The 26654-nt window shown below is 39.4% G+C and overlaps 1 protein-coding gene across 10 annotated transcripts in view; it reads left to right on the top strand.

The window, feature by feature from the left end:
- The first annotated feature begins 2104 nt into the window (after nucleotides 1-2104).
- Nucleotides 2105-26654, top strand: part of CNOT1 (CCR4-NOT transcription complex subunit 1) — a 100006-nt gene continuing 75456 nt past the window's right edge. For 9 of the 10 annotated variants that reach the window (XM_074199044.1, XM_074199049.1, XM_074199026.1 and 6 more), the window contains exons 1-2: nucleotides 2105-2296; nucleotides 16402-16676. In XM_074199044.1, coding sequence (XP_074055145.1) covers nucleotides 16575-16676 — 102 coding nt within the window. In that variant the 5' untranslated portion in view covers nucleotides 2105-2296; nucleotides 16402-16574. The remainder of the gene's footprint in view (nucleotides 2297-16401; nucleotides 16677-26654) is intronic. The other variant, XM_074199031.1, reaches the window with a different exon arrangement.

The following is a 26654-nucleotide window of genomic DNA, read 5'->3' as shown; positions in this document are numbered from 1 at the left end:
AACAAAGCACTCCACTATTTTTTGCCAAGAGAACCCTAAATTGAGTCAAACCTAGCTAATCAATTAAACAAAAACCACAACCTTGTTATTTTTGAAGGCTTCTTGCAGCTGATGAGTTAGCTCCACTAAGCTACTTGCTGTCCCTTATAGAGGACAGTCCATCCTTTTTTTCTCTGTACCTCTGAGCCAATTCTTGCCTGAGTCTGAAATGCCTTTTCCAGACAGTTCAGATTCCACCTTCAGCAGGAAGCTTTCCCCAGCCCTCTAAGGTACTGGAGTCTGCCCCTCAAGAGATTTCATCCATTTCCTCTCTACTTGCATTTTATTCTCTAGCTATAGTCTTTACTTTGGAGAGGAAGCGCCTTGGGGGTAGGGACAGTTTCTACCTTTGTTTGAATTCTCAGTCACTTAGCATAATGCCTAGAGCCTAGGAGTCGTTTGAGAAATGCCTAATGAATGACTCTTGAGTCTCTGACCCTAGAGGAGGCATCCAAGAGTCATAGTAAACACTTGATAAATATTTGTAGAAGCTGAGATTGTGTACCTTAGCACTCCCAACTGTTGTCTTGCCTACTTCTGAAATGTCTGTATGTCTTTGTATGAAGTGCTGGATCCGCAGTTGGAAAGAACTAAGTTCAAATCTAGCCTCTGGAAAAACCCAGCTGTGTGACCCTTATTCAAATCCCGTCCCTCCGCTATAAAACGGAGATAACAGCATCTACTCCCCAGGGTTGTTGGGAGAAGCAAATAAGATAATATTTTTCAAACCCCAAAGCACTGTGATTAAATGTTATCCATTATTGTTTTCAGGGTTGCAAGCAAGTTTCAAGAATTCTCCCCAATGAGAAAATGTAATGTTGGGAGTTGGGGCAGCGTGTTCCCAAGGCAGAACAGTCCGTCCTCAGTCCAGTTCCTCGTATACATGGTTTGGGAATGGGTGACTGCGGTGACCCCAGGGTCTCCTCTTAGTGAGGTCAGGGGTCACCCTTCTTGGGGGTCTTGCAGAGCTGACTAGGACCGAGGGGCCTCTAAAGTTCTTTGCAGTTGCAGCATTCCATCTTGCATGGTCCAACTCCAAGGACTCTGTGAACCTCAGTTTCTCCTTTAGGAAAACAAGAGGCTTTGACCGACCCACCGGCAAGGCCCCTCCTGTCTCCCTCAGTCGGTGTTCCCGAAGATGCTTAGGGCTAGGCTACAAGGAGAACATCCTCCTTCATCCCACTCAGAGCCCACATTAAGGCAGCTGCGAACCTTTCTCTTTAAAGGCCAGGTGTAAAGCACAACAGACTACAACTCCCAGCATGCTTCAGTCCGAGGCCTCCCCTCCCCCTCCAACTTTTAGTCTCGGAGGATACTACGCGTCCCAGAATGCACCGCACAGGCACTCAATCCTGCCTCACCCGAGATGGCATTGCACTATGGGAATTGTAGTCCGGAGGAGGGGGTACTCAAAAGAAGGTATTTTGTAATGGGGTTGCTCGGGAGTGGGGATGATTCTCATCCCGCTAAGAGGAAAAGAGGAAGAGAGGAAATCCAGACTGTCTCCCTGGTCCCCTGAGCCGTGTCACTCTTAAAAGAAGGGAGGAGAGGAAAGGGCTGTTGGGTATAGAAGAAATTCCCGCCTGTGGTCATTTTATCCTCCTCCTATCCCGCCCGCTCCCCCCCCCCCTTCATTTATTGTTGCTCAGGGATGCAGCGCCGCGATCTTATTGGTCGAAGCTTTCGAGAGCAGGCGGGCTGTCCGAGAAGCCTCCAATGGAAGCCTAGGTAGCCTCTCATTGGACTGCTTCGCGAGCGCAGGCGCGAGCGGCCCGACTCCGGCTCTCGAGGGACGGGTGAGCGGCCATTGGCCGAGGCCCGCGGAAGATTAGTTTGGATTGGTGGTTGATAGAAAGAGCCGGGCCTCTTCCTTACTTTCCTCGAGTGACGGCGTGTGATTGGTTTAAATCCGCGGTCCGGAGACGCTGATTGGATAGCCGTCCCAGGTCTGGAGCCGTGATTGGTCCCGGTCCGGGCCCTCCCGCCCCTTGCGGGCAGCGAATGGTGAAATGGAAACGGGGAGGGGAAAGGCCGCGACGTGAGCGCGCGACCTCCGGCGCCATTTTGTCGAGAAACAAGCGGAGTTAACCGAAGAAGAGAGAGGGAGGGAGAGAGAGTGAGCGAGCGGCGAGCAGCGAGCGAGCGGGAGGAGGAGCGAGCGGCGGGGAGCGAGCGAGCGCAGGGCAGCAGGGACGGAGAGCGGGACCGCCCGGGAGCCAGGAGCCCGCCCGCGTCCAGCGCCCCCGGAGCCGCTGAGGTGAGCCCGGCCGGAGCGGGGCCCGGCGAGGCGCCCGCCGCGTCAGCTCCGGAACGCCGCCGCGGGCGGGGGGAGGGGAGCGGGCGGGGGAGGGGGCGCCGGGCCCGGGCCGGGGGCCGCACGTGCCGCCGCCTCCGCCCCCGGGGCCCGGGCGCTGCAGGCCTCGCCCGCTGGCGGCTCCCCGCGAGCGAGGGCCCCCTCGGGGGACTCGGGGGGCCTCGCACCCCGCAGCCTGGGCTCCCCGAGGAATCCGACCCCGGAGCGCGGCCGCCGGGCCTCGGGCCTCCCCGGAGCCGGACGAGGCTGCGCCCGGGCCCCGGGGATGAGGAGCCGCGGGACGTCCGGCCGGAAGGCGCCCCAAATCGCCTCAGATCGGGTTTTTTGACACTGCGAAAATGCCACATCTCGTTGTGGACGACCTGCTGTAGGTGAAGGGACCCTTCAGCCCCGTCTGCCCCCGGGCCCTGGGGTGCTTTTCCACGCACAGCCCCTGAGTGCTGGGGCTCCTTGCTCAGTTACGCTCTTAGCAAAATTTGGGATCTCCCAGAATTTAGATAAGGCGTGAACCTGGAAGGAAATCAGGGAATTGGTTGCATGCTTCCCCAAACGGTGATTTATTTGGCATAATTACTAGCATCATCGTTTCGGGCATCTTCTTTTAGATGCCTAAGACAGTATTTAAAAATATTTGCACTTTTGGAAAACAAGTGATAGGCTGCCATTTTGAAATGGCACACTTACTTCTGGAACTTGGTAGGTTTCTTTATGATAACAGACCAAATCGTGATTTTCAGGAATCTTCTTATCAAACGCATTAACTAACATACTGGTATTCTAAATTTCTCCATTTACTACCATTCCTAATCCTGTTCTAAGTCCTCCAGCCAATCTGAATTTTTTGCTTGGAAAACTTTAAAATGGCATCCTACTGATAACTTGCATCAATCTCAGTTGAAGATAGAAAATCCAGTAATGCTATTTCTGCTTAAATCTTGAATCAGCATGCAAATTGGTAGAGGTGATTTTTTTTCTGATAGGCCATTAAAATCAGCTAAATTTTCATTTGTATAGACTCTCATGTGTGCATCATAATTTAAAGTAAAACCAAATAAAGCTAAACTTGATCTTTGAACCTTGTCTTATGAAGTTGGCTTGTAAGGATTTTTTTTTAACAGGCTACTACAATTGAAGCAAAGCAGAAATCTTAGTTCTGTTGTGTCCATATTAAAGTTACTGGTTGTAGTGTAGTTACTGGTTAAAACTAGAGTAAATACTTCTGGGTTCTATCAATGATGGTCATAGATGGATCGGAGGATCTATAACTATAACAAATTGCAGGGAAGTTTTATTATCTATCTCCAGCTGAAATTTACCCATCTAGCCTCAGTTTTTAGTTCTGCCATGTTCACCATTTTGCACAGATGTATTTATGAGGCCTCAAATTAAAGAGCTAAACATTTTCTCACCCAGACAACTAATTTAGTTGTAAGTTAGTAATGTGAAGGTGGTATGGAGAAAGGTTTTTGAAAGGCTTATGCCAATAGAGAGGAGGTGTGGGTTTTAGATCAAGATAAACAGGTGGTAGTTTTGAGATGCTTTGCCACCTTAAGTTTACTTAATTCTAACTTTTTGGTTTTAAACTGCTTTTAAATTTGCTGTAATCTTTAATATATATTGGCACCTGAGACAATAGGAAACTTTACAGTGAAAGGTGACTATTCTATATAGGTTATATTGATACTTTGTACTTAAAATAATTTTTCCTAGGTACTTTTGGGGAATCTTAATTCACCTGTGACTTTTACATTGCTTTATAAATGTGTCACTCAGAAAAATATTTCCACCCCAGAGTCTATAATTTTCTTAGGAGCAGATTGGTATTAAATTGTATTGCTCTCAGCCTTTATTACTGAACATGTATCCATGAAGTTATCCATGTCAGTACTTCCTTTTGTAGTGAAGATTAAAACTTCTTCCCGCCTCCATCTTCTCAGATTGTAACTCTTGTCCCCTTGCTCTGGTAAATTCTTCAAGACAGGCTGACTTGATATGCTGGGGGTGGGGTGGGGGGGGTGTCTTCCTGGAGCTCCCTTGACACTCTTGGAGCTTCCCTTGATTATTCCTTAGTTCTTGCTTCTCAGAACCCCCAGCTCTTGGCACAGTGTCTGCTACCTCACTAAAGTGCTTCATGACTTAGTGTTTGATTGACCTACCTTTTCCTTTCCAAGCCAATGCTGTGACACCCTTTACAATTTACTTTAATGCTCCCCTAGGATTCTTTGTTAATGTGCTGCCATCTCCATCACATACCTGTAACTTGAATCATTCTTAGTGATCTAAAGTCATAGAATTGTATAGCATCATTGAAAGACTGTTGATTAAAAAGATGGGAGAAATTTGGACTCCTTGAAGTTGTTTGCAGTTTCCCAATTGCATTCCTGTTTATCTTTTTAATTCTGGGCCCAGATGCTTCATGGTCCATATGGAATGTTTCTCCCAGAGGTTTATAAAGCTGGACCTGCTCTATGGGATGCTCACTATAATCTGGACAGTGGGATGTCCTTCATCTACTTGTCTTTTTTTTTGGTAATCAGAACTCTGAGCATTTTGACTTTGAAATGTTCTGGATCTCAGCATAACCAGTATAATGTGATTTTTGTAGACAACCTATTGTATCCTTTCATTATATAGAATTTACTTCAATTTGGATTCCACCAGGTTTTCTCTATTGATCTCTTTGCCATTTTTTCTGGAAATGCTAATTTCTCACCTTATCCCTCTCCTAAGGACTTTTCACTCTAGAACAGTTTCTTCATTTGTAAAGGGAGAGTGGTTATTCAGGATAACCTCTGCCTAATCCTGCTTTAGTTCTGCCTGATGTTGTTTGTCCTTCATTCTTTTTGTTTTGTTTTTTGGCAAGGTAATGGGGTTAAGTAACTTGCCCAAGGTGTCACACAGCTAGGTAATTATTGTTTGAGGCCCCATTTGAGCTCAGGTCCTCCTGACTCCAGGGCCAGTGCTCTATCCATTATGCTGCCTAACCACCCCATTGTCCTTCATTCTTGAAGAAAACCAATGACATCACAAGGATGTTTAGACTTGGGTGTGAACTGGGTTTAAAGGAGTCAGAGCTTCCCAAAACCCTTAGAAATCACTCTTCCAGAGTCATTCCACTGAGTTCAGTAGTCATGGTCCAGTATGAAGTGGTGTTGCTGTGGTCCTTCTTCCCAGTGTATTGTCCAAAACTGACATCATTCATTGTTCTTTCCACTTCTCTTGCTTTCTCCATCCTAAAAGCCTTCTAACTAGTCCTTGTACAGAAAAGAACAACTAGATGGTGCAATGCATAGTCAGGAAGCCCTGAGTTCAAACTAGACTCAGGGGTTTAGTAATTCATTAATCCTGGGCAAGTCACTTAAGCTTTGCCTCAGTTTCCTCTAACATAAATTGTGGGTGAAAATAGAAATGACTAGGTAAAGGTGAGAACCCTAGGGTGGATCAATAATTTAAAGCATCAGGCTCCATGTCTGGATAAGGGCTAACTGTTTTGGCATCTCATTAAAATGAGGTCAAATGCTTTGGTTTCATTAAACTAAGTCCTAGTTACTCTTGTCCTTGTCTTTTTCTGCTTAGATAATTTTTTCTTTTCTTTTTTTTTAGGTTTTTGCAAGGCAAATGGGGGTTTAAGTGGCTTGCCCAAGGCCATACAGCTAGGTAAATTAAGTGTCTGAGGTCAGATTTGAACTCAGGGACTCCTGACACCAGGGCCAGTGCTCTATCCACTGTGCCACCTAGCTGCCCCCTGCTTAGATAATTTCTAGGGGCTCTTTATTGCTTAGCTCATAAGCCCAGATTCTAGCTCGGGAGTGTTTTGGAGTCACTTGGCTGTCTGGTGAAGTCTATGAACCCCCTTCTCAGAATAAATGTTTTTAGATAAAATACATAGGATTAAAAAGGAAACTAATTATATTGAAATGAAATATTTAAAAAAAAGTTCATGAACTGAGTTTAAGAACTCCTGCATTTACACTCCTCCAAATTCTGGCTGATCCGAATTCTTGTTTACATTGTTCTTTTCCCCCAGCATGTTCTGCCCAACTGTTGAAAGCTTTTGATTTTTTCAAGGACCAGCTCAAATACAACTTCCTCAAACAACTTTCCTTGTCTCTTTCAAACCAGAAATCAGCTCTCTCTCTATGTTCTTGAATTATGCTTTTTTCTGTTGAACCAATCTAGGCTCCATTGTATTGATAACAGTTCATATCTCCTCTCGTTGACCTAGTGGAAGATAGGGTATCTTCCTTTTTCTATGCTTATAGAGACAATATAAAAATGATGGAGTTAAATCATCTTGGTAATCATGTGTAACCTTACCTCCCGTGAACATTTCAAACTGACTGTAGATACCTTATTCCCCCCCCCCCCCCACTAGATAGTGACTTCCAGTGGTAAACTCTGTGATGGCAGGTGACTTGCAAAGAGTTGAAATGTTTGTTTATTGGATAGTATTTTGTTTTGGTGAGGATGGTGTTTTCTAGTAGGATTTAGTATTAGCTGTTTTTGAATGACTTCTTTTCCTCCTTTTGTGCAGGTGTAAGTTTGATTTTTTTTTAAAGGTTTTTGCAAGGCAAATGGGGTTAAGTGGCTTGCCCAAGGCCACACAGCTAGGTAATTATTAAGTGTCTGAGACCGGATTTGAACCCAGGTACTACTGACTCCAGGGCTGGTGCTTCTGGTGCTTTATCCACTACGCCACCTAGCCGTCCTATTGATGACTTTTTGAAAGTCTGACTCTGGAAATTAAAAGTGGGAGCAGTGACATAGGAGTTGAGTTATAATGAGTTGTTGAATGGTCAAAAAAGCTGATTATAAGGCAGTTTGCCTAGAGATCATTTATCATTAAACTAAAACATTTGGAGTATAGTGAAATGGGACTGTTGTGTGTCCAAAGCAAGTTTTAAAGATGATACCTTATGTTACTGTGCACCATAATGCCTGGTATTGTAACACATGCAGCTAACCACACAGTGAATCCTTCCATATACCATGGAGAGTAGAATTATCTGTTATTGACATTGTGTGCATTCTTAAAATGAGAATTCTCTGTCATTATTTTTCTTGAATTCTACCTTGGCTGCTGATCTAGTTCTATCCCAAATCCTGACTTGATAGAGAAGTTCACAAACATGCTAATGTCTGAAAAGGCAGTCTCTTAGATGAGTATGAGCATTTAATGCTGAATTTTAATTGTGACTGCCCTAAGAAAGGATAAAGGCTAAGGTAGAAAAGTTATTTAAGGGAGAAAGGATTGCATTAAAATATTAAGAGTAATATAATAATTTAACAGATAAGCCCTCTTTGAGGTTATGTTACTAGTGTTTACTTGGCATGAATTCTAATTCAAGACTCCTGACTAGGTGTTATTTTTCTACTGTTCTGCTCTGCTTCTTTGTCTCTAGGTGAATTTCTAGGTTGATCACTTTTTAAAAATTAACTTTGTTGAAGAATGCTCTATAGTTTGACATATATTCTTAAATGATGGAAAATATGCTGCTTAGATATCCATTTGCTTACTTTAGTGAGGTCTTAGTGTTGAGAATTGTTTTGCTCCCCCTGCCCCCCCAATCTTAGAGGCAGGCTTTCTTAACCTTTCTGGTTTTCTCATTTCTTTTTTTGTTTTTGTTTTTTTTTATTTTTTAAAAAAATTTAAGGCATTGGGGTTAAGTGATTTGTTCAAGGTCTCACACAGCTCACTAACTCAGGTCCCTCTGACTCCAGTGCTGAAGCTCTATCCACTGCACCATCTAGTATAGCCCCCCCCCTTTAAAGTATGGGGGAGCATTTTATCTATTAAGTTAAATAAAATTGATTTCATTTATTTTTGCAGGTACACTGATTGACCTTTTAATCTTAGTTGTTTTGCCCAACTGAAAGGTTATTTCACTTGTTGACTCACTTAAGCATATAGGTATGAGGCAGAACTTGAACCTCAGGTCTTAACTCTGAGGCCAGTTGGGTCATCTTGGTCACCTCTCTCATCCTGCCATGGATTGTGCAAAATATCTTGAGAGTCAAAAAGTACCAGTAGAGTGAATAATTTTCCATCCAATTGTATAATGTAGTTTGGTGTTAGTACACTTGAAATTTAAAAAAAATGCTTTGTATTAGTCAAGCAAAGCAATCCTTGCTATAGAGCCATTCTTTGATTATTCACTTTAATGGCATATTCCTGACAAATTCTAAATTTTCGAACTAAGATTCTTTCAACTTAGCATGTCTAATCTTTATAGCTCCTTCCCCCAACTGGAAAAAAAATATAAGATATTTAGTGCTGTTGACCCATGAACATAAATTATTTTGGCCAACCATGTTTGAGTTATTCATAGTTATCCCCCATTAGTAATGGAAAATTAAATATAAGAACCACTTTGATAGCCAGTTTGCATTTAAAAGAAAAACAAAGGAGTGGAAACTGAAGGTTGTAGTGAGTTTTCTAAAAGTTTTATGTAGGTGCTAAAAAGAAAATTGAAGTCACAATTAGACTGTTATGATAACTATTTTTTTTTTTAGATTTTTCAAGGCAATGGGGGTTAAGTGGCTTGCCCAAGGCCACACAGCTAGGTAATTATTAAGTGTCTGAGGTCGGATTTGAACCCAGGTCCTCCTGACTCCAGGGCCTGTGCTTTATCCACTGCACCACCTAGCCCTCCCTTTCCTGGTGTTTAAAGTCTGTCACAGTCTGACCTCTAGCCTCTTTTTCAGATTGACTGCACATTTATATCACCCTTCAATCTTCCCCCCCTCCTTCAAACTTTCTCTCTTTTTCTCTCTGTCTCTCTGTTTCTCTCTGTCTCTTTCTCTCTGTTCCGGATAAGCTAGCTTGTTTGATATTTCTTGTATATGGTATTCTTTTTTTCTTGGCACTGTCTGTCCCCCATGCCTGGAATACTTTACTTATGTTCAATTGTAGTTCCTACAAAGCTTAACTCAAATATCATCCTATTTTAAGTGTTCTTCTCACCACTTTGTATTTATTTTGTATCTGAATGTGTATCTCACCAATTGATGGACTATTTTCATTTTTGATCTTGGCAGATTGGTATTTAGAAAATGCTCATTTATTGGTATTTAGAAAATGCTCATTTATTGGTGCTTTTTTAAAATGAGATCAGACTTTAGTGGTGATTGGGAATGAATGAATGGACTAAGAAACATTTTGAAGAAAATGGTGTATGGAAAGGTTTAATGATCACTTAACAGACATACTAGATCAGGCATTGTTAGAAGCTGGTGATACAAATTCAAAAGTGAACTGTGTTCACACTGTCTTTCAAGGAGATTTCCATTCTACTAAGGATGCTAGGGCAGGTTGGAAGTTGGAGACATAAAGGATGTATAAAAATTGAATGCAAAGTGATTGGGGTGGCCTCCATTTACATTTGGGGAAATCAGTAAATGATATTCAAAGGAGTCAGTATTAAGAATTATTTGAATCTGGAAGAAGAGGGGGCAGCAATTGTAAGTGGAACAGCTGCACTCAAGGCAGTGATGAGGAAGGAGCTAGCATGTTGCAGCCGTGGAGCAGCTGGTGAAGCTGCCTCAAGACACAGGAGATGAAGTGTTAAGTGCAAAGATGAGAGAAATGGCTAAGAAGACTAGAAGAGACCCTTAGAAGAAATTGGGAGCTCCGGGAATTCATGGGGTGAGGAGATGGTTTACCTTGTGCAGGAATGGACCTTGTGGAGTGGGTACACACCAGATTAATATTTTTGTTTTCAGGAATAAGGAGAATGGCCGTCTACCTACTGAACAAGGTTAAGACATTGAGAGGTGGGAGAGATATTGGAAATGATTTTTCTTTTTAAGTTGAAATATTTATCTTTGACTTTCTGTGCTTATTGACATTAGGAATTGTCCTGTTGGAGTGCCTCCCCCTACCCCCACCTCCATTTTTGGATACATAAAAACTAGGACTTTAGACTAAATGAAATAGCATAGCACAATGGATATGGCTTCTGACCTTTGAGTCTTCCTCCAGCTGAGTGGTCCTGGGCAAGTCAACCTTGTGCTTCAGTCTTTAATAAAATAGTCCTTTTCAACTTGAAAGTGATGATCCTATGGCCAAACTTAAAGGATTTAAAACCTAGATCTTTTTCTACCCCAGCTCCAAAAGTGAGGGAAGGAAGGAGAAATCCATTTCTATGGATGGTAAATTTCTTCTTAGCACATGGAATTTGCTTTATGAACTTTGTGTACTCTTACGAAACTTGTGATTAAAAATGAGGAAAAAAATTGGACATTTAGACTAAAGGTGATATGTGAATATGATGGTCTGGGTAGTTAGAGAATTAAAATAAAACTAAGGCCAGCTAGATTTTGACCTGACCAAGAGAGCAAACACAATTTACTGATACCTGTTCTAATGATAATGTATAATCCCTGAGGTTTTTCTCTATCAGAAAAAATTTATGACAATTTGACACATACAACCAAAACCTGTTCTTTTAAGTAGTGTAGTTTGTTTCTTCTGATTAAGGAAATAGTTTTCAGAGTTTTGACTAGTTTCAGACATGTCTTATTCCTTATGTGACCTCATTTAGGGTTTTCCTGGCAAAAGGTAATGGAGTGGTTTGTCATTTTCTTCAGTTTTCATTAGACAGATGAGTAAACTGAGGCCAACAGGGTGACTAGGGTCCCAGAGCTAGTATGCCTCTGAGGTCAGATTTGACCCCAGGTCTTTCTGACTTCCAGCAAAATGGGTAGTGACTAGAATGTGTGCCATCTAGCTTCCATTTTCAGAGGTTACAGCCATTTTTTTTTTGAGTACATACAAGTGTAGGTTGAGAAGGTCTAAGATGCAGTTTGCAACTATTCCTTTAATAAAATAATTTGTTAAAGTGTGTTGATATTCCTTAATCTGACATGATATAAATTTTAGGATCCATAACACTTGGGTGTTCTTGTTGTAGGAGACACGTTTTTCAGGTGGTTCTATATCAAATCAGTTCTAAAACTATAATGTCCTGTTGAATGATAATGATCAGTATCTTAAAAGGGTTATTTATTATTTTTTTAATGCCTGTACTTACTAGATGACTGAGTAAGGGAATCTCTTTAGAAATAGATGAGGCTTCTTGAAAAGCTTGTCTCAGATTGACTAGTGTCATGCCCACCTACTTTTGTTTACTGTTTGGCTTCTCTGACCCTACAATATGCTGAAACATATTGTAGACAGCACCAGTGATTTCCTGATCCTTAAAATCTAAGGAATGTCTTCATTGTTGATTATCCCCTTCTCTGAGCAGTCTCCTTTTCTCTCCTTCCTTGCCTTCTGCTACATTGCCTTTTGTTTTTTTCCTCTTGTCTTTATCTACTTCTCATCTTGAGGCTTTTTTATTTCCTTGGTCTTGTATATTTTCTCCATTGCCATGTCAATAACTTTTGTGGCTTACTTATCATTGATAAAATTTTGGCTTCAGCTTAACCTTAATATGATACATTAATACTTTTAACCTTACTATTTCTGTTACTGACAACACCATTCACTCATTTTCTTGTGTTTAGAATTTTGGTGTGATTCTTTTCATAACCAACCTGGACCTTATTTCTTTTCATTCTGTTAGCTCCATAAATGTCCATCTTTTTTTCTATTCCTAATCCTTCCTTATTTATTGTACTAGGCTTTTAATAGGTCCTCCTGCCTCTTCTCCATCTAAATTTGTTCCTCACACTCCCACTGTACTAATCTTCCAAATGTAATTTGTAGTTATTCTGTTGAAATATCTTCAGTGTTTCCCTTTTGCTTTATGAGTAAAATTTTCATTCATGTTAAGGCTCGAGTCAACTTGAAACAACTCTAATACATTTATGAATTGTGGTTATATATGTCATTCTTTCAGACTAAGCTTCATTAGGGTAGGGATTGTGTTATTGAAACTTGGCATTTCTACAGTATAATATACCTTTGTACACTGTAGGTATTTAATATACATCCTTTCATTAAATTGAATAATAGCTAAAAATTAGCTCTTCTATATAATAATTGTACCTGTATAGTGGATGTCTTAAGAAAATAATATTGCATTCAAAATCTTGAACTGGTGATTTAAAAAAAAATCTTTTCTAAAAATACTCCTTATCTGTGGTTAAACTATCAAAGCAATTGGACTGGGAATTGTTTTGTTAGGAGCATTGAGATGGGGAATTGGAGAGACCCAGGGAACCTGTGACCATTTTTAATTTGTCAGAGATGGCAAGATGGTTTGACTGGGTAGGATCTGATTTTAATAATGTTGGACACTGTTACAGAAATCTTGACCAGGTAGTTTCTTTTGGTCTGTCATAGTCTTTGCTTTGACTTGCAGCTTGAGGCGTCATTAGGCTGAAATTTCATGGCTCTAAAAAAGAGTCCCTTCTAGGCAATATAGGTACTAAAATAGAAATGCATTAATTTGAAATAAGTTTATCTTCATATAGATGTAACAATTTACAAAGAAAGCATACTACAGTGCACTTTCATTGTCTACTCATATCCTTGTGAATTCAAGAATCTGAAATATATTGCTTCTAATTATTTTAAATAATTTGATATGAAATTCTAAGTGTAATTTCCCATAGTGTGTGGTACAAAGTTTTACTGGTATAATGCTCTATCCAGACTTTGGATTGCTCTGAGAATTTAATCGATATATAATGTTTCTAGAGATGTATGTTTTTGATGTTTCACAGTGGACCTAAAACCAATTTCTGAGCATAGTCTGTATTATAACGATATTTCTATATTAGGATAGCGTATTGTATTCCAGTTAAGAGGGAACTAGAAGCACAGCAGGAGTATTTATTCCCTAAGGCTGCAGTGCTTTGTACATAGACTTGTATATCTCTTCCCCCCTCCCCCCATTTCCACCCTTTACCCTGTGTAAACAAACATTTGCTTTGTGTTCTGAACAATGTACTCTTTCTAATATCACTGTAGGCTTCTATTATGAAACTCTGGGTTGCTTCAGAATTAGTTTGAAGGGATTTTTTTAAAGTAACCATCTACTCCCTTCCAACTCCTCATCTTACAGATAAGAAAACTGAGGCCCAGAATGTTGAATTGACTTGTTCAAGGTTAAACTAGTTAGTGACAGAGAACTAGGTCTAAAAGGCAAGTTCTGCCCTCTATTTCATTTTCATTTCACACTGAATAAGACCAATTCTAGCAAAGTTATTAAAACTGGATTCTACCTTTTAGTCTTTGAGTTAATTATGCAAAATAGTGTATAAAACAAAAGATTGCCAAGTTCCAGGGGAATAGAGGGATGGGGACTAGTGCATTCTCTTAGAACTTGGGCAATTCTGGTGATTTTTCTGGTTTCTGGAATTAGACTGATGAGCTTCCTTTCATTTTGACTGTTTTACTCAGTAATTTTACTAAATTATTTCTACATAGCCAGAAGGAATGTGATTCTTTTTTATTTTTATTTTTTGGTTTTTGTAAGGCAATGGGGTTAAAGTGACTTGCCCAAGGTCACACAAATCAGATTTGTGTGGTCACATTTGAACTCAGGTCCTCCTGACTCCAGGGCTGGTGCTCTATCTACCTAGATGCCCCAAGGAATGTGATTCTAATGGTCCTGCCTTGCTTTTCACTTTTCTTTTTTTCGCAAGGCAATGGTTAAGGTTAAGTGACTTGCCCAAGGTCACATAGCTAGGTCATTAAGTGTCTGAGGCACATAGCCATATGAAAAATTGCTCTAAATCATTAATTATTAGAGAAATGCAAATTAAAGCATCTCTGAGGTACCACCTCACACCTCTCAGATTGGCCAATGTAACCAGAAAGGATAATGATCATTGTTGGAAGGGTTGTGGGATATCTGGGACACTATTACACTGTTGGTGGAGCTGTGAACTCATCCAACCTTTCTGGAGAGCTATTTGGAACTATGCCCAAAGGGCAACAAAAATGAGCATACCCTTTGACCCAGCAATACCACTACTGGGTCTATATCCTGAAGAAATGATGAAAAAGAGTAAAAAAGATAGATCACTTGTACAAAAATATTTATAGCAGCCCTGTTTGTGGTGGCAAAGAATTGGAAATCAAGTAAATGTCCTTCAATTGGGGAATGGCTTAGCAAACTGTGGTATATGTTTGTCATGGAATACTACTGTTCTATTAGAAACCAGGAGGTTCAGGATTTCAGAGAAACCTGGAGGGATTTGCATGAACTGATGCTGAGTGAGATGAGCAGAACCAGAAAAACACTGTACACCTTAACAGCAACATGGGGGTGATGATCAACCTCGATGGACTCGCTCATTCAATCCGTGCAACAATTTTGGGCTGTCTTTGCTGTCTGCAAAGGAGAAAGCCATCTGTAGCCAGATAAGGAGATGTGGAGTTTGAACAAAGTTCAAGGAATATTCCCTTTAATTTAGAAAAAAACAGATATCTTATTGTCTGATCTTGTTATTTCTTAGGCTTCTTGTCTCTTCTTTAGGATATGATTTCTCTCTCATCACACTCAATTTGGATCAATGTACAACATGGAAACAAAGGAAAGACTGACAGATTGCTTTCTGTGGGGGGTGGGGTGGGGAGGGATGGAAGATGGGGGGAAAATTGTAAAACTCAAATGACATCTTTAATAAAAATAAATTTAAAAGAAAAAAAAATTAGGAAAAAATAGTGTCTGAGGCAGCATTTGAACTCCAGTACTACTGACTCCAGGGCCAGTTCTCTGCCCCCAGCCGCCCCCTGCCTTGCTTTTCAAATAGGTATTTTGCTGTTCTACATAGAACTTTGAATTAAATGACAACCAGAACTATGTTGGGTAGCCAAGTGAATTAAATTGTGTATTCTTTGCTTTGTAAGCTATTAATTTTGTAAGGTTGAAAAGAGATTTAAGAAAAAGTGAAATAAATGGGTCTCTGGTTTTCTAAAATTTCCAAGAGATTGTTATATTTTCCTTTTATGTGTGACTTTGTAACAACAATGAGTTTACTTGTTTAACATAAAGGAAAACAATCTTTGTGAATAGTGGGATATTTAGTAGAACACTGGAATTATTATCATTGTTCAATGTTATTTCTAATTACTTATCTCAGCTGAGTCTGAAATACTTAATGCTAGTAAAATTAGGCTCTGGTGACTTTCAGAAATTTAAATTTTTGTCAAGTTTTGAAAAGAAAAGCTAATCTGGTCTCATCTCTATTTTCTTTCCTTGTACTTAGCCCATCTTTGTACCTTTTATCTATGTATATGAATTCAAATGTCACTTAAGTGTCAAGGACAGGATACAAATACAAAGAAAAGCATTCTTTACAGAGTTTAAATTTTATCTGTGGGATTCTACCTATAAAGGGGGAAAAGGTGATTTTTTTTTTAGGGGAAATGTAAAGTTTCTTTTTTTTTTTAAAGAAAGAGTTTGAGTTTTACAATTTTCCCCCCATCTTCCTTCCCTCCAACCCCCACAGAAGGCATTCTGTTAAGTGTTTTCATTGGTTCCATGTTATACATTGATCTCAGTTGAATATGATGACAGAAATCATATCCTTAAGGAAGAAAAATAAAGTATGAGATAGTAAAATTACATAATAATACGCTTTTTTTTTTTCTAATTTGACCATAATAGTCTTTGGTCTTTGTTCAAAGTCATAATTCTTTCTCTGGATATCCAGGGATGGTATTCTCCATTGCAGGTAGCTCATAATTGTTCCTGCTTGTTGCACTGAAGGGGTGAGCAAGTCCATCAGGTTGTTGCTTTGGGTGTACAGTGTTTTTCTGGTTCTGCTCATCTAAATGTAAAGTTTCAATAAGGCAATCCTTAATACTCTTAGGAAGCTTAGTCTAATAGAATGTCATATACAACCATGATGTCAGTACAGTTTACAGGGCTGGGGAAATAGTACTCTTATAAGGAAAAATTTAGGAACAGTAATTTGATCTTGATACTAGAACTGGAAATGAGGTTGGGGAAACAGTTTGGTAGCTTGCTTTTGAGGAGATGACCAGGAAGTAAAATGTGCTCTCATTTTTTTTAAAAAGTGATTTTTTTTGTGGGCTACTTTTATTTCTAAAAAATTAAATATCATTTGGAATTTTACATCTCTTTCAGGTGCCATGTTTCAGAACACAAGAAGATCCTTGGTAAAGAAGAACTGAAGAAATTTTACAGAAATCAGATATAGGCTAATTACAAGAAAGAATTAACCTGTCTCTGAGGTGACTAAAGGGGAATAATGGTGATTTTGCGCCGGGCTCGGCCGCCTGCTTCCGCCCCAACCAGCAATGAATCTTGACTCGCTCTCGCTGGCCTTGTCTCAAATCAGCTACCTGGTGGACAATTTAACCAAGAAAAACTACCGAGCCAGCCAGCAGGAAATACAACATGTAAGTAAACCAACAGGAGAGTGTGCCAACTGATAATAAGGGGGAAGCTAAAAATCTCTTTGAGTCTGCTTGCCTTACTAGCCTTAATGTATACTTGCAATTCATATTGAGAATTCAGTCATTGAAATAAAGCCTTTCCTACTTTAATATGCTTAGTGTATTGCTAATTTTTCTGTATCTTTTGGTTCCATAACTTGGAGTTTTCATAATTATCCATAAACTATTCTAGATTGTAGTGATACTTTTTGGACCTGTTGATATAATTAGAAATATATGTTCATAAGAATTTCAGTATGCATGGTTGGAAGGATCATTCAGTCCAGCCTATACTTGAATAAGTATTGCCTTTCTTTCTTACCTGACAAGTGATAATTTAGCCTTTGCTGTAAGACTGCACGTATTTGTATCTGTATGCCTGTATTTATGTATATATGAGACCCTTCTAATTGTTAGGAAACTTTTTTTAGCATTAAACTGAAGTCTACCTCTTTATTGTAATTGATTTAGCTCTCTGGGCTAGCAGAACATAATCACTAGCTCAACCCATTTTATGAAAAGAATCTCTATTTATAATATAACCAAAGAGAACTATCACCTCTTGGCAGCTCTTCTACTTATGGATGGTAGTTCTAATCCTTGTTTTTGAACTACTTCAAGACTACTTTCACATGTCCTAGGAGTCTTCCATTCCATATCCATAGACCTTTCAACAGATCTTGATAACCTAAGGCCTTTTTGACTTCTTGATGTCTAGCTTAGTAATAGACTTCCTAACATGTAGTCTGACTACAGACCAAAAGAATGGTGAGATGTGGCTCTCCTTATTTCTGTACCTTGTCTCTTCATGCATAGACAATATTTGGTTTTTTTTTTGACTATTCTACCTCACAGTTGGTTCATTTTGAGCTGGTAATCAATTAAATCCTTGGTGTTTTTCAGTTAAGCTGATCCTTGCTAGATCCTCCATTTTGAACTTGTGAATTTGTATTTTATTTTATTTTTTTTTAGATATTTTTCAAGGCAGTGGGGTTAAGTGGCTTACCCAAGGCTGCACGGCTAGGTAATTAAGTGTCTGAGGTTGGATTACAACTCAGGTACTCCTGACTCCCAAGGCTGGTGCTCTATCCAGTTGCCCCCATTGTATTTTATTTTGAATGAAAGTATAAAGATTTGTTCCTATTAAATTTTTTTCATACTAGTATTTTATTCCTAATATGTTTCTGGGCTCTATCATCAAACATGTGAGGTATCATGGTACAAGGGGGGAGCTAGGTTCAGATTCTGCCATAATTGTGAGGTCTTTTTCTTTTAGAAAGATTTTATTTATTTTGAGTATTACAATTTTTTCTCCCATTCTTGCTTCCCTCCCCCCACCCCCACAGAAGGCATTCTGTTGTTCGTCTTTACATTGTTTCCCTAACGTACATTAATCTAAGTTCAATGTGATGAGAGAGAAATCATAGAGGACATACAAGTCATAGTGTTATAGAATCATCCCTTCTAGTATTCTCTGCAATTTTGAGAAGCATATACTTCCATGCCTTTATCCAATTTGGCCCTGAACTATTACTTAATGATAAACTAGTATTGATAAGTATTCTTTGGATTTGATTATCTAATCAATGGCCCATCTGCCTACTTCTACTAGCCCTATAGAATGGGATGAAAGACTTTGTCAATTGCTTTGCTGTAATCTAGGCAATTCAGCATCTTAGAGTAGAAGGATGACTGGAGCTGCAGAGCTCAGGGGATTGTTTACCTAATTATTAGCTGTGACATTGAATAAATTTTTACCTGTTTGAAATTCAGTTTCCTCACCAGTATAATGAGAATGTTGCACAAGAGGACTTCTGAGGCTCCTTCCAGTTCTAAACCTATAGTCTTTTACCTATAGGGTTCCTTTGATTTACCAGTCACAAGTACCTTATCACAAAGGAAATGAAGTTAGTTTGGCCTAACATTTTCTTGATTCTGATCATTTTTTCCTTTTGTATGTGTTCACCAATAGTCCCTTTATATATGCTAGAATTAAGTCATGGTTATCAGTCTAGTTCAAGACCCTATATTTCATATTTCCCTAGTCCTCACATGTCTTCTATCTAGTTCTACATGGTCATTGACAAGCAGTCATGCTTGTGACGTTGAATTCATTAAGGACACCTGGACACTCTCTTCTGTGTAATGAGATGATCTTGAAGGTCATCTGCCAGTGAACCATGTTGTTGAGTTCTTCCCAGACCAGAGTAAGGGTTGAGCATTTGAGAGCTTTCATTTGTTTTAATTGCCCTGTCTGCTCTGAGCAAGATAGCTTTTAAAACTTGTTTATTGTCATTTGCCACCCTTGGTTTGTTTTGAGCTTTGGTGCTTTTGACTTTCCTAGACTTAGTAATTCTATGTTCTCTTGTGGCTTTTCTGGCCTATCTTAGACTCAGGTTTTTTTATGTTAATTTAAATAATTTAAGTAAATAAAAATTACACTGGTTAATATTAAATTACAGTAATGAAACTAAGATTCTAAAACTTTGGGAACACAGCTAAAGCAGTTCTCAGAGGAAATTGAACATATCTGAACATTTGTTACCAAAGTACAAAAAAAGGAATAATTAGCTAAAGAATGTAATTTAAAAGATTAGACTAGGGGCAGCCCCATCCTGAAAGTTTATGAATGCTGTCTTTGCTCTTGATTGTCACTTATTGCTGGGAGATACAGTGGGGGTGGGGACTGAGGTGGGGTTCAATGGAATGGGTTCAAATCCCATCTCTAATAGCTTTACTTGTATGGCTCTGGGAAGCTTCTGGATCTGACTGTCTTTATCTGAAAAATGAGTGATTTGAACTAAGTGGCTTCTGAACTTTCCTAGTTGGAAATCTGCAGTCCTTTGATTTAAAAGTGAAGTGGATAGGAATCTTAGCTGTCTTGTTCAGTTTTCTTACATACAGATAAGGAAATAGGCTTAGAAAAGGGCAAGGGTTTTGCTTGAAGTCACCCAGGTAATAAATATGAGAGAATATCAAGGTCCTCTCCATCCAAAACTAGTCTTTTGTATTTGGCATTGACCTCAATAAATTTTTTGACATTTAATTTTTCATCATGAAACTGCTTATAGTGTATTTGAGATTAAGCATAGTAGTCCATTTTCCCCAAGTTTGGCCTTGATTATGTAATCTGTAAGGTTTTCATTGGTGTTTGAACAAGTTCAGTTTCCTTTGAAATCTTTATTCAGATGAAAAATCCTCAATCCCTTTATTTACTTATTTATTTTTGTACAAATGATTTTTTTTATACATTACTAAAATATTCTTGTTTAAGAGTAACCATAATAACCCTCCCCCAAAAAATAATAGACCCTCATGAACAATAAAGTAAAGGAAAGAGGAAAAAAATTAAAATTAAAAAATAATAATAGGGGCAGCCAGGTGGTGCAGTGGATGGAGCACTGGCCCTGGAGCTAAGAGCACCCGAGCCTGAATCTGGACCCAGACACCCTACAGTTACCCAGCTGTGTGACCCTGGGCAAGCCACCCTAACCCCATTGCCCTGCAAAAAACAACCCCCCCCCCCCCAAATAAAATGATGATGATGATAGGGGCAGCCAGCCCCATCCTGGCATCCAGGGTATGTTTATTGCCCTGGGCAAGCCACCCAAACCCATTTGACCCCATTTACTGTGCAATCCCTCCGATGATGATGATGATGATGATGATGATGATGATGATGAAGAAGATGAAGAAAAATGTGTTTCAGTCTGTTCCAACACCTCCAGCTCTGTCTTGGGTGGATCACATTCTTTATAAGTCCATCACAAAAGCTACTTCCATATCTTTACACTGTTGCCATTGTTGATCCCAGCTCCCTCCATTCATACTTGCCAACTACCATATACTATATTTTTCTCTCTCCTTACACTCTATCCCTCTTCTTAAATGTTTGTAGGGTAGCTGAGTGGCACAGCAGATAGATCACTGGCTCTGGGGCCAAGAGGTTCCGAGCCCACATACCACCCCTTAGGCCCAGCAACCACCCAGCCCTGTGGTCCCAGACAGGCCATCCAATCCCAGCCCCTTGCAAGAAGTAAAAAAAGAAAATGTGTTATATCTGACCACTCTCCCCAATGATCCACCCTCTCCTCCATCACTCACATCCTCCTCTTCCCCTATCCCCCTTCTCCTTACTCCAGATGTCTATACCCTATTGAGTATATATGCTGTTTCCTCTCCTAGCCACCTCTGATGAGAGCAAAGGTTCCCTCATTCCCCTTCACCTTCCCCCCCTTCCATATCATTTCAGTAGCTCATTGTAATAAAAATCTTATTATATGAAATATCTTAGCCTATTCTACCTCTCCTTTTTCTTACTCCCATTACATTTCCCTTTTAGTCATTGACTCCATTTTTACAATATTTTTATCTTCAAATTCAGCTCTCTCCTGTGTTTCATCTATAAAAGTTCCTTTTAGCTGCTCTATTAAATGAGAAGTTTCTTTTGAGTGTTATCAGTATCATTTTTCTGTGCAGGAATACATGTAGTTCATCATCATTAAGTCCCTCATATGCTTCACCTGAGTCCTGTATTTGAAGATCAAACTTGCTGTTCAGCTCTGGCCATTTCAACAGGAACATCTGAAATTCTCCTGGTTCATTGAAAGTCCATCTTTTTCCCTGGAAGAGGACATTCAGTTTTGCTGGGTAGTCGATTCTTGATTGCATTCCGAGCTCTTTTGCAGCCCTGTGAGCCCTTAATGTAGTTGCTGCTAAGTCCTGTGTGATCCTGACTGCAGCTCAATGGTATTTGAATTGTGTCCTGGCTGCTTGTAATATTTTCTCTTTGACCTGGGAGTTCTGGAACTTGGCTATAATATTCCTGGGGTTTTTTTTTTTTGAATCTCTTTCTGGGGGAGATGGGTAGATTCTCTCAATTTCTATTTTGCTCTCTGCTTCTAGGATATCTGGGTAATTTTCCTGTAGGAATTCTTTAAAAATGATGTCAAGGCTCTTTTCCTGATCATGACTTGCAGGTATCCCAATAATTTTAAAATTATCTTTTCCTGAATCTGTTTTCCAGATCAATTGTTTTTTCAATGAGATGTTTCACATTTTCTTCTAATTTATTGTTCTTTTGGTTTTGAAGTATTGTATCTTGATTTCTCATAAAGTCAGCAGCTTCCCTCAGTTCCATTCTACATCTGAAGGATTTGTTTTCCTCAGAGAGCTTTCTTATTTCTTTTTTCATCTGGCTAATTTGGATTTTTTTCTTTAGATTTTTGCAAGGCAAATGGGGGTTAAGTGGCTTACCCAAGGCCACACAACTAGGTTATTAAGTGTCTGAGGTTGAATTTGAACCCGGGTCCTCCTGACTCCAGGGCTGGTGCTCTATCTACTGTGCCACCTAGCCGCCCCCCAACACATTATTTTCTTCAGCATTTTTTTTTTTGGATCTCTGACTAAGCTGCTAACTTCTTTTTCATGTTTTCCCTGCTTCTCTCTCTCGTTTTTTTCCCCCAACTTTCCTTCCATCTCCCTCACTTATTTTCAAAATCTTTTTTTGAGCTCTGTCCTAGCCTGAGCCCAATTTCCATTTTTCTTGCAGTCTTTAGATGCAGGAGCTTGTACTTCCTCATCTTCAGATTGAGTATTTTGATCTTTCTTGGGATTGTGGATAATGTATTTCTCAATGGTGTTCCTCTTTTTTCTTTGTTTACTCATTTCCTGAGCCTGTGCTTGGTTTTGGGGTGCTTCCTGAGCTTTTGAGTATTATTGGGACTCCACCCCCCAAAGATCTCTGTGTGAAGCTCTATCTTCCCTCCTGGTCTGTGAATGACCACAAGCACCCCCTTCTGCCATGGGGCTGAGGTGGGGGGTTTCCTGCTGTTCTCTTGGGGGGGGGGTCCTAGACTGATCAGGATCTGAATGTGGTCAGAGCCCTAGAGTCCTGTTCCAGGGACAGACCTTGGAAGTCTGTATCCACTCCCCTACCTAGGCTGAGCGCTCACGCCTGGGGGCTCCTGCTTACCAGCTCTGCCTGGATCTGGGCTGCCACGGCCAGGCTGCTCACTGAGTTGCCCTGAGGGCTGGGCTTCACAGCCTCTCTCTTCCAAGTTGTGCCTGGTACTCCCTGGGGTGCAGGTCAGGAAACTGCCCCTGCTGCCATGAGCCGTGGCTCCCAGGTGCCCTGGGGCTGCCTCTGGGAGGCTGAAGTTCTTTCGCTCTGGCGGCCCCCCTTCTAACTCCGTGGAGCAGAGACTTTCCACTATTTTCCAGGTTACCTTGGGCTGGAGAACTGCCTCACTGGATCTTTCTGTGAGTTCTGTCTCTCAAAAGTTTAACTAAACTCTAACTAGAGGCCTTATTTTATGAGTTTTAAGAGAGCACCCAAGAGAATCTCTCCTCCTGTTGCCATCTTGGCCCAGCCTCCTGAACAAGTTAAGTTTCCCCTGGCTTTTGAAGCATGTTTTTGCTCTGTCTCTTGGCTAACTTTCTTAACCATTTTATAACTTGTCACTATATTACGTTGCCACATTTCTCCGCTATTTGGAGAGGTTCCCATTTGGAAACTTTTGTAATTCTGGAACTGTTTTGCTTTACAGAATATTGGTAGATTTTTTTCAGGTGTTTTTTTTTTCCAAGGCAGTGGGGTTAAGTGGCTTGCCCAAGGCCACACAGCTAGGTAATTAAGTGTCTGAGTTCTGATTTGAACTCAGGTCCTCCTGACTCTGGGACCCTTGCTCTGTCCACAGTGCCACCTAGCTGCCCTATATTGGTAGATTTTTCAGGGTTTATCAGTCCCTCAGTGGATATAAGATTTCCAGGCCAATGAAAGTTAAAAAAAAAATCCCCTAAACTTCTTTTTACATTCTCACTATTCCTAGATCTTATGGACACACCATTTCTGATAAGACTTTGAATGAAAAGCTGAGTTTCATCAATAAGAATTACTTTTCAATCTTCAGAATTCTAGTTGTTAGTTTTTAAATATAAGAAGCCTTCACTGCATTGTAGAAGCATCAGTAACAATGACTCAAGAGACTAGAGCCCTCTGAAGGACTTTGCTTGTTTTCTGAGGATTAATTAGGCTATTTGCAACAATTGTTCTTGGCACATTTTTTCATTTTCAGCAGTACTTTGTGCTTTGGTGTGACTGATCCTGTTTCATTATGAACTTGAATGATCCTTGAAACTCTTGGCTTCTCCATCCAGTGGGCTGTGTAAACCCCTTCAAGTCATAGAGGTGCACTCTCGAAGAGACAGTTGCCCCCAAGTAAAAATATAAAAATTTAGAGTCAAAATCACAGAATTTTAAATGCACTGCAAAAAGAGAACAGCAGAATACATGTGCATTGCATTATATTCAGCTTTCAACTGACAATTACTGAAAAGTGGGGATATTGGTTCATTTTAGTTTCATGCCATCAAGTTCAAGCTGGTGTTTATCAGCCTGTGAGCTGGTATCATCTGATACAAGGTACAGATCAATAGCTAGGTGGGTCCAGTGTGGAACAGGAGGGCCAGTGGGCTTAGGAAAAGTGCAGGACTTCTTCACTTGACAGCAAGCTTCTCATAAAGTGAAGACACATTTTTACTTTATTATTATTATCTTTTAAAAATATTGGCAACCAACCACTTGCTCTATGGAAATAAGATATCGAATACAGCTGCTTCTGAAGAATTAACAGGGTGTCATGCTGAGGGCAATTGAGAAGTGGGTGTGAGCAGGCTAGATGATAAGTAATGAGGAACTCAGAAAAACTATAATAAAAGATATCAAAAATTCTATTAGAGAAAAAGAAAATGGGTTGATAACATGGTCAAGAATAAGTTGCGGGTAGATAGTCTAGGGCCTCATCAGACCTCCCAATATTGGGAGAAAAGAATAAAGACCTCCTCCAGCCTGTTGGGTCAACCCTCTCTGTGAAATTTAGTAGGAATCCTGCAAGAGTCTTGTAGAATTGGCAGTGCAATCTTTTTTTTTTTAAGATTAAATTGTAAAACTCTAGCAAAATAATGAATTTAAAATAATAATAATAACAACAATAATAGCATTTTCATATTTCACATACAAACTTTAACAGGGCTAATTTTAAACTTAAAATTATTTAGAGGATTTGTACTGGGTATGAGTATATAAATTAGTGATTTATTTTGTGGTTGTGGTAGTAAACAATAGCTTTTAAAAAATATTTTCCAAAGGAAATTGAAGTGCATATCATTGGGAATGGAATCATTTCCTATTTAGCAACTAAACTGTGAATATTGGAATACTATATTTAAATCAATCATCAAAGTACAACCTCTATAAATAATGCTATCTGGGCCTTCAAGACAGCTTCTTCCTCTTGTTGAGGGTGGTTGGGTAGTATTTTAAATATGACAAGGGTCTTTAACTCAAGTCTCTCTTGTCTTCTAAAAGAGGAAGAATGTCATACTGGATAGAAGGCTGGCTCTGGGAGTCCAGAAGATTTGGGTGCCAGTCTTAATATAATCTAGATATATGTCTATATGTGTATTGTACACAGTTTCTTTTATTTTCAGTCGTGTTTCCTAGTAGGCATTAATGGAGTTTCCATATTAAGCATTCTTAGATTGATTAAATCAAAAAGTCAGCCTAAATACCTCTCTTCACATATGTATAGACTTTAAAAACTGCAAATATATATGTGTATCTCTAACGACTTGTTAAAATCTATTATTTGTTGTAAAAATGTCCAGGATGTAAAGAGTGCTAAATTACTAAAAAATTACATACTTATTCAGAGAATAAGAGGTATCTAAAATTTGCAAATTATTTCCAGTTTTAGAATGAATGAGTTCATTTCTTCTGTGAACTTTTTTCTCAATTACATGCAAAATATTTTAGCATTCATTTTTTAAAATGAGTTCCAAATTCTCCCCTTCCCTTATCCTTCTTGATATAGCAAATGATTTTTTCTTTTTTTCTTTAAGAAAGATTTTATTTTAAGTTTTATAATTTTTCCTCTTTGTTCTTCCCTTCCCCCACTCCCCACAGAAGGTAGTCTGCTAGTCTTTACATTGTTTTATGGTATGCATTGATCTAATTGAATGTGATGAGAGAAATCATATCCTTAAGGAAGAAAAACAAAGTATACGAAAAAGCAAAATTATGTAATAAGATAACGGTTTTTGTACCCGATTGAAGGTACAAAGGTCTTTGGTCTTTGTTCAACCTCCACAATTCTTTCTCTGGATACAGATGTCATTCTCCATCGAAGATAGCCCAAAATTGTCCTGATTGTTGCACTGAAGGAATGAGCAAGTCCATCAAAGTTGATCATCACCCCCATGTTGCTGTTAGGGTGTACAATGATCTTCTTTTGAATGTGTTGAGAAAAAAATCATATCCTTGTGGAAAAAATGAAATGTTAAGTGATATCAAAATTATGTTGTACATAAGAGAACTTTTTTTTTAAACATTGATCTTTGGTCTTTGTTTAAATTCCACAGTTCTTTTTCTGGATACAGATGGTATTCTCTAATACAGATCCCTTAAAATTATCCCTAATTATTGCACTGATGGAGTAAGCAAATCCATCAAGGTTGATCCATCACCCCATGTTGTTGTTAAGAGTGTATAATGTTTTTCCTGGTTCTGCTAATCTCGCTCAGAATCAATTCATATAAGTCTTTTCAAGCCTCTCTGAAATTCCAGCCTTCCTGATTTTTAATAGAACAGTAGTGTTCCATCACATTCATATGCCACAATTTATTGATTAATGGATTTCCCCTTGATTTCTAATTCTTTGTCACCACAAACAGGGCTGCTATGAATGTTTTTGTACAAATGTTTTTTCCCTTTTTCATGAATACTTCAGGGTATAGACCCAGTAGTGGTATTGCTGGATCAAAGGGTATGCACATTTTTGTTGCCCTTTGGGCGTAATTCCAACTTGCTCTCCGAAAAGGTTGGATGAGTTCACAGCTCCACCAGCAATTCATTAATATCCCAGATTTCCCACATCCCCTCCA

Source organism: Macrotis lagotis, chromosome 1 (assembly GCF_037893015.1).
Source record: "Macrotis lagotis isolate mMagLag1 chromosome 1, bilby.v1.9.chrom.fasta, whole genome shotgun sequence".
NCBI lineage: Eukaryota > Metazoa > Chordata > Mammalia > Peramelemorphia > Peramelidae > Macrotis > Macrotis lagotis.
Note: the sequence above shows the minus strand (reverse complement) of the source record. Positions and strands in the feature narration are given on the sequence as shown.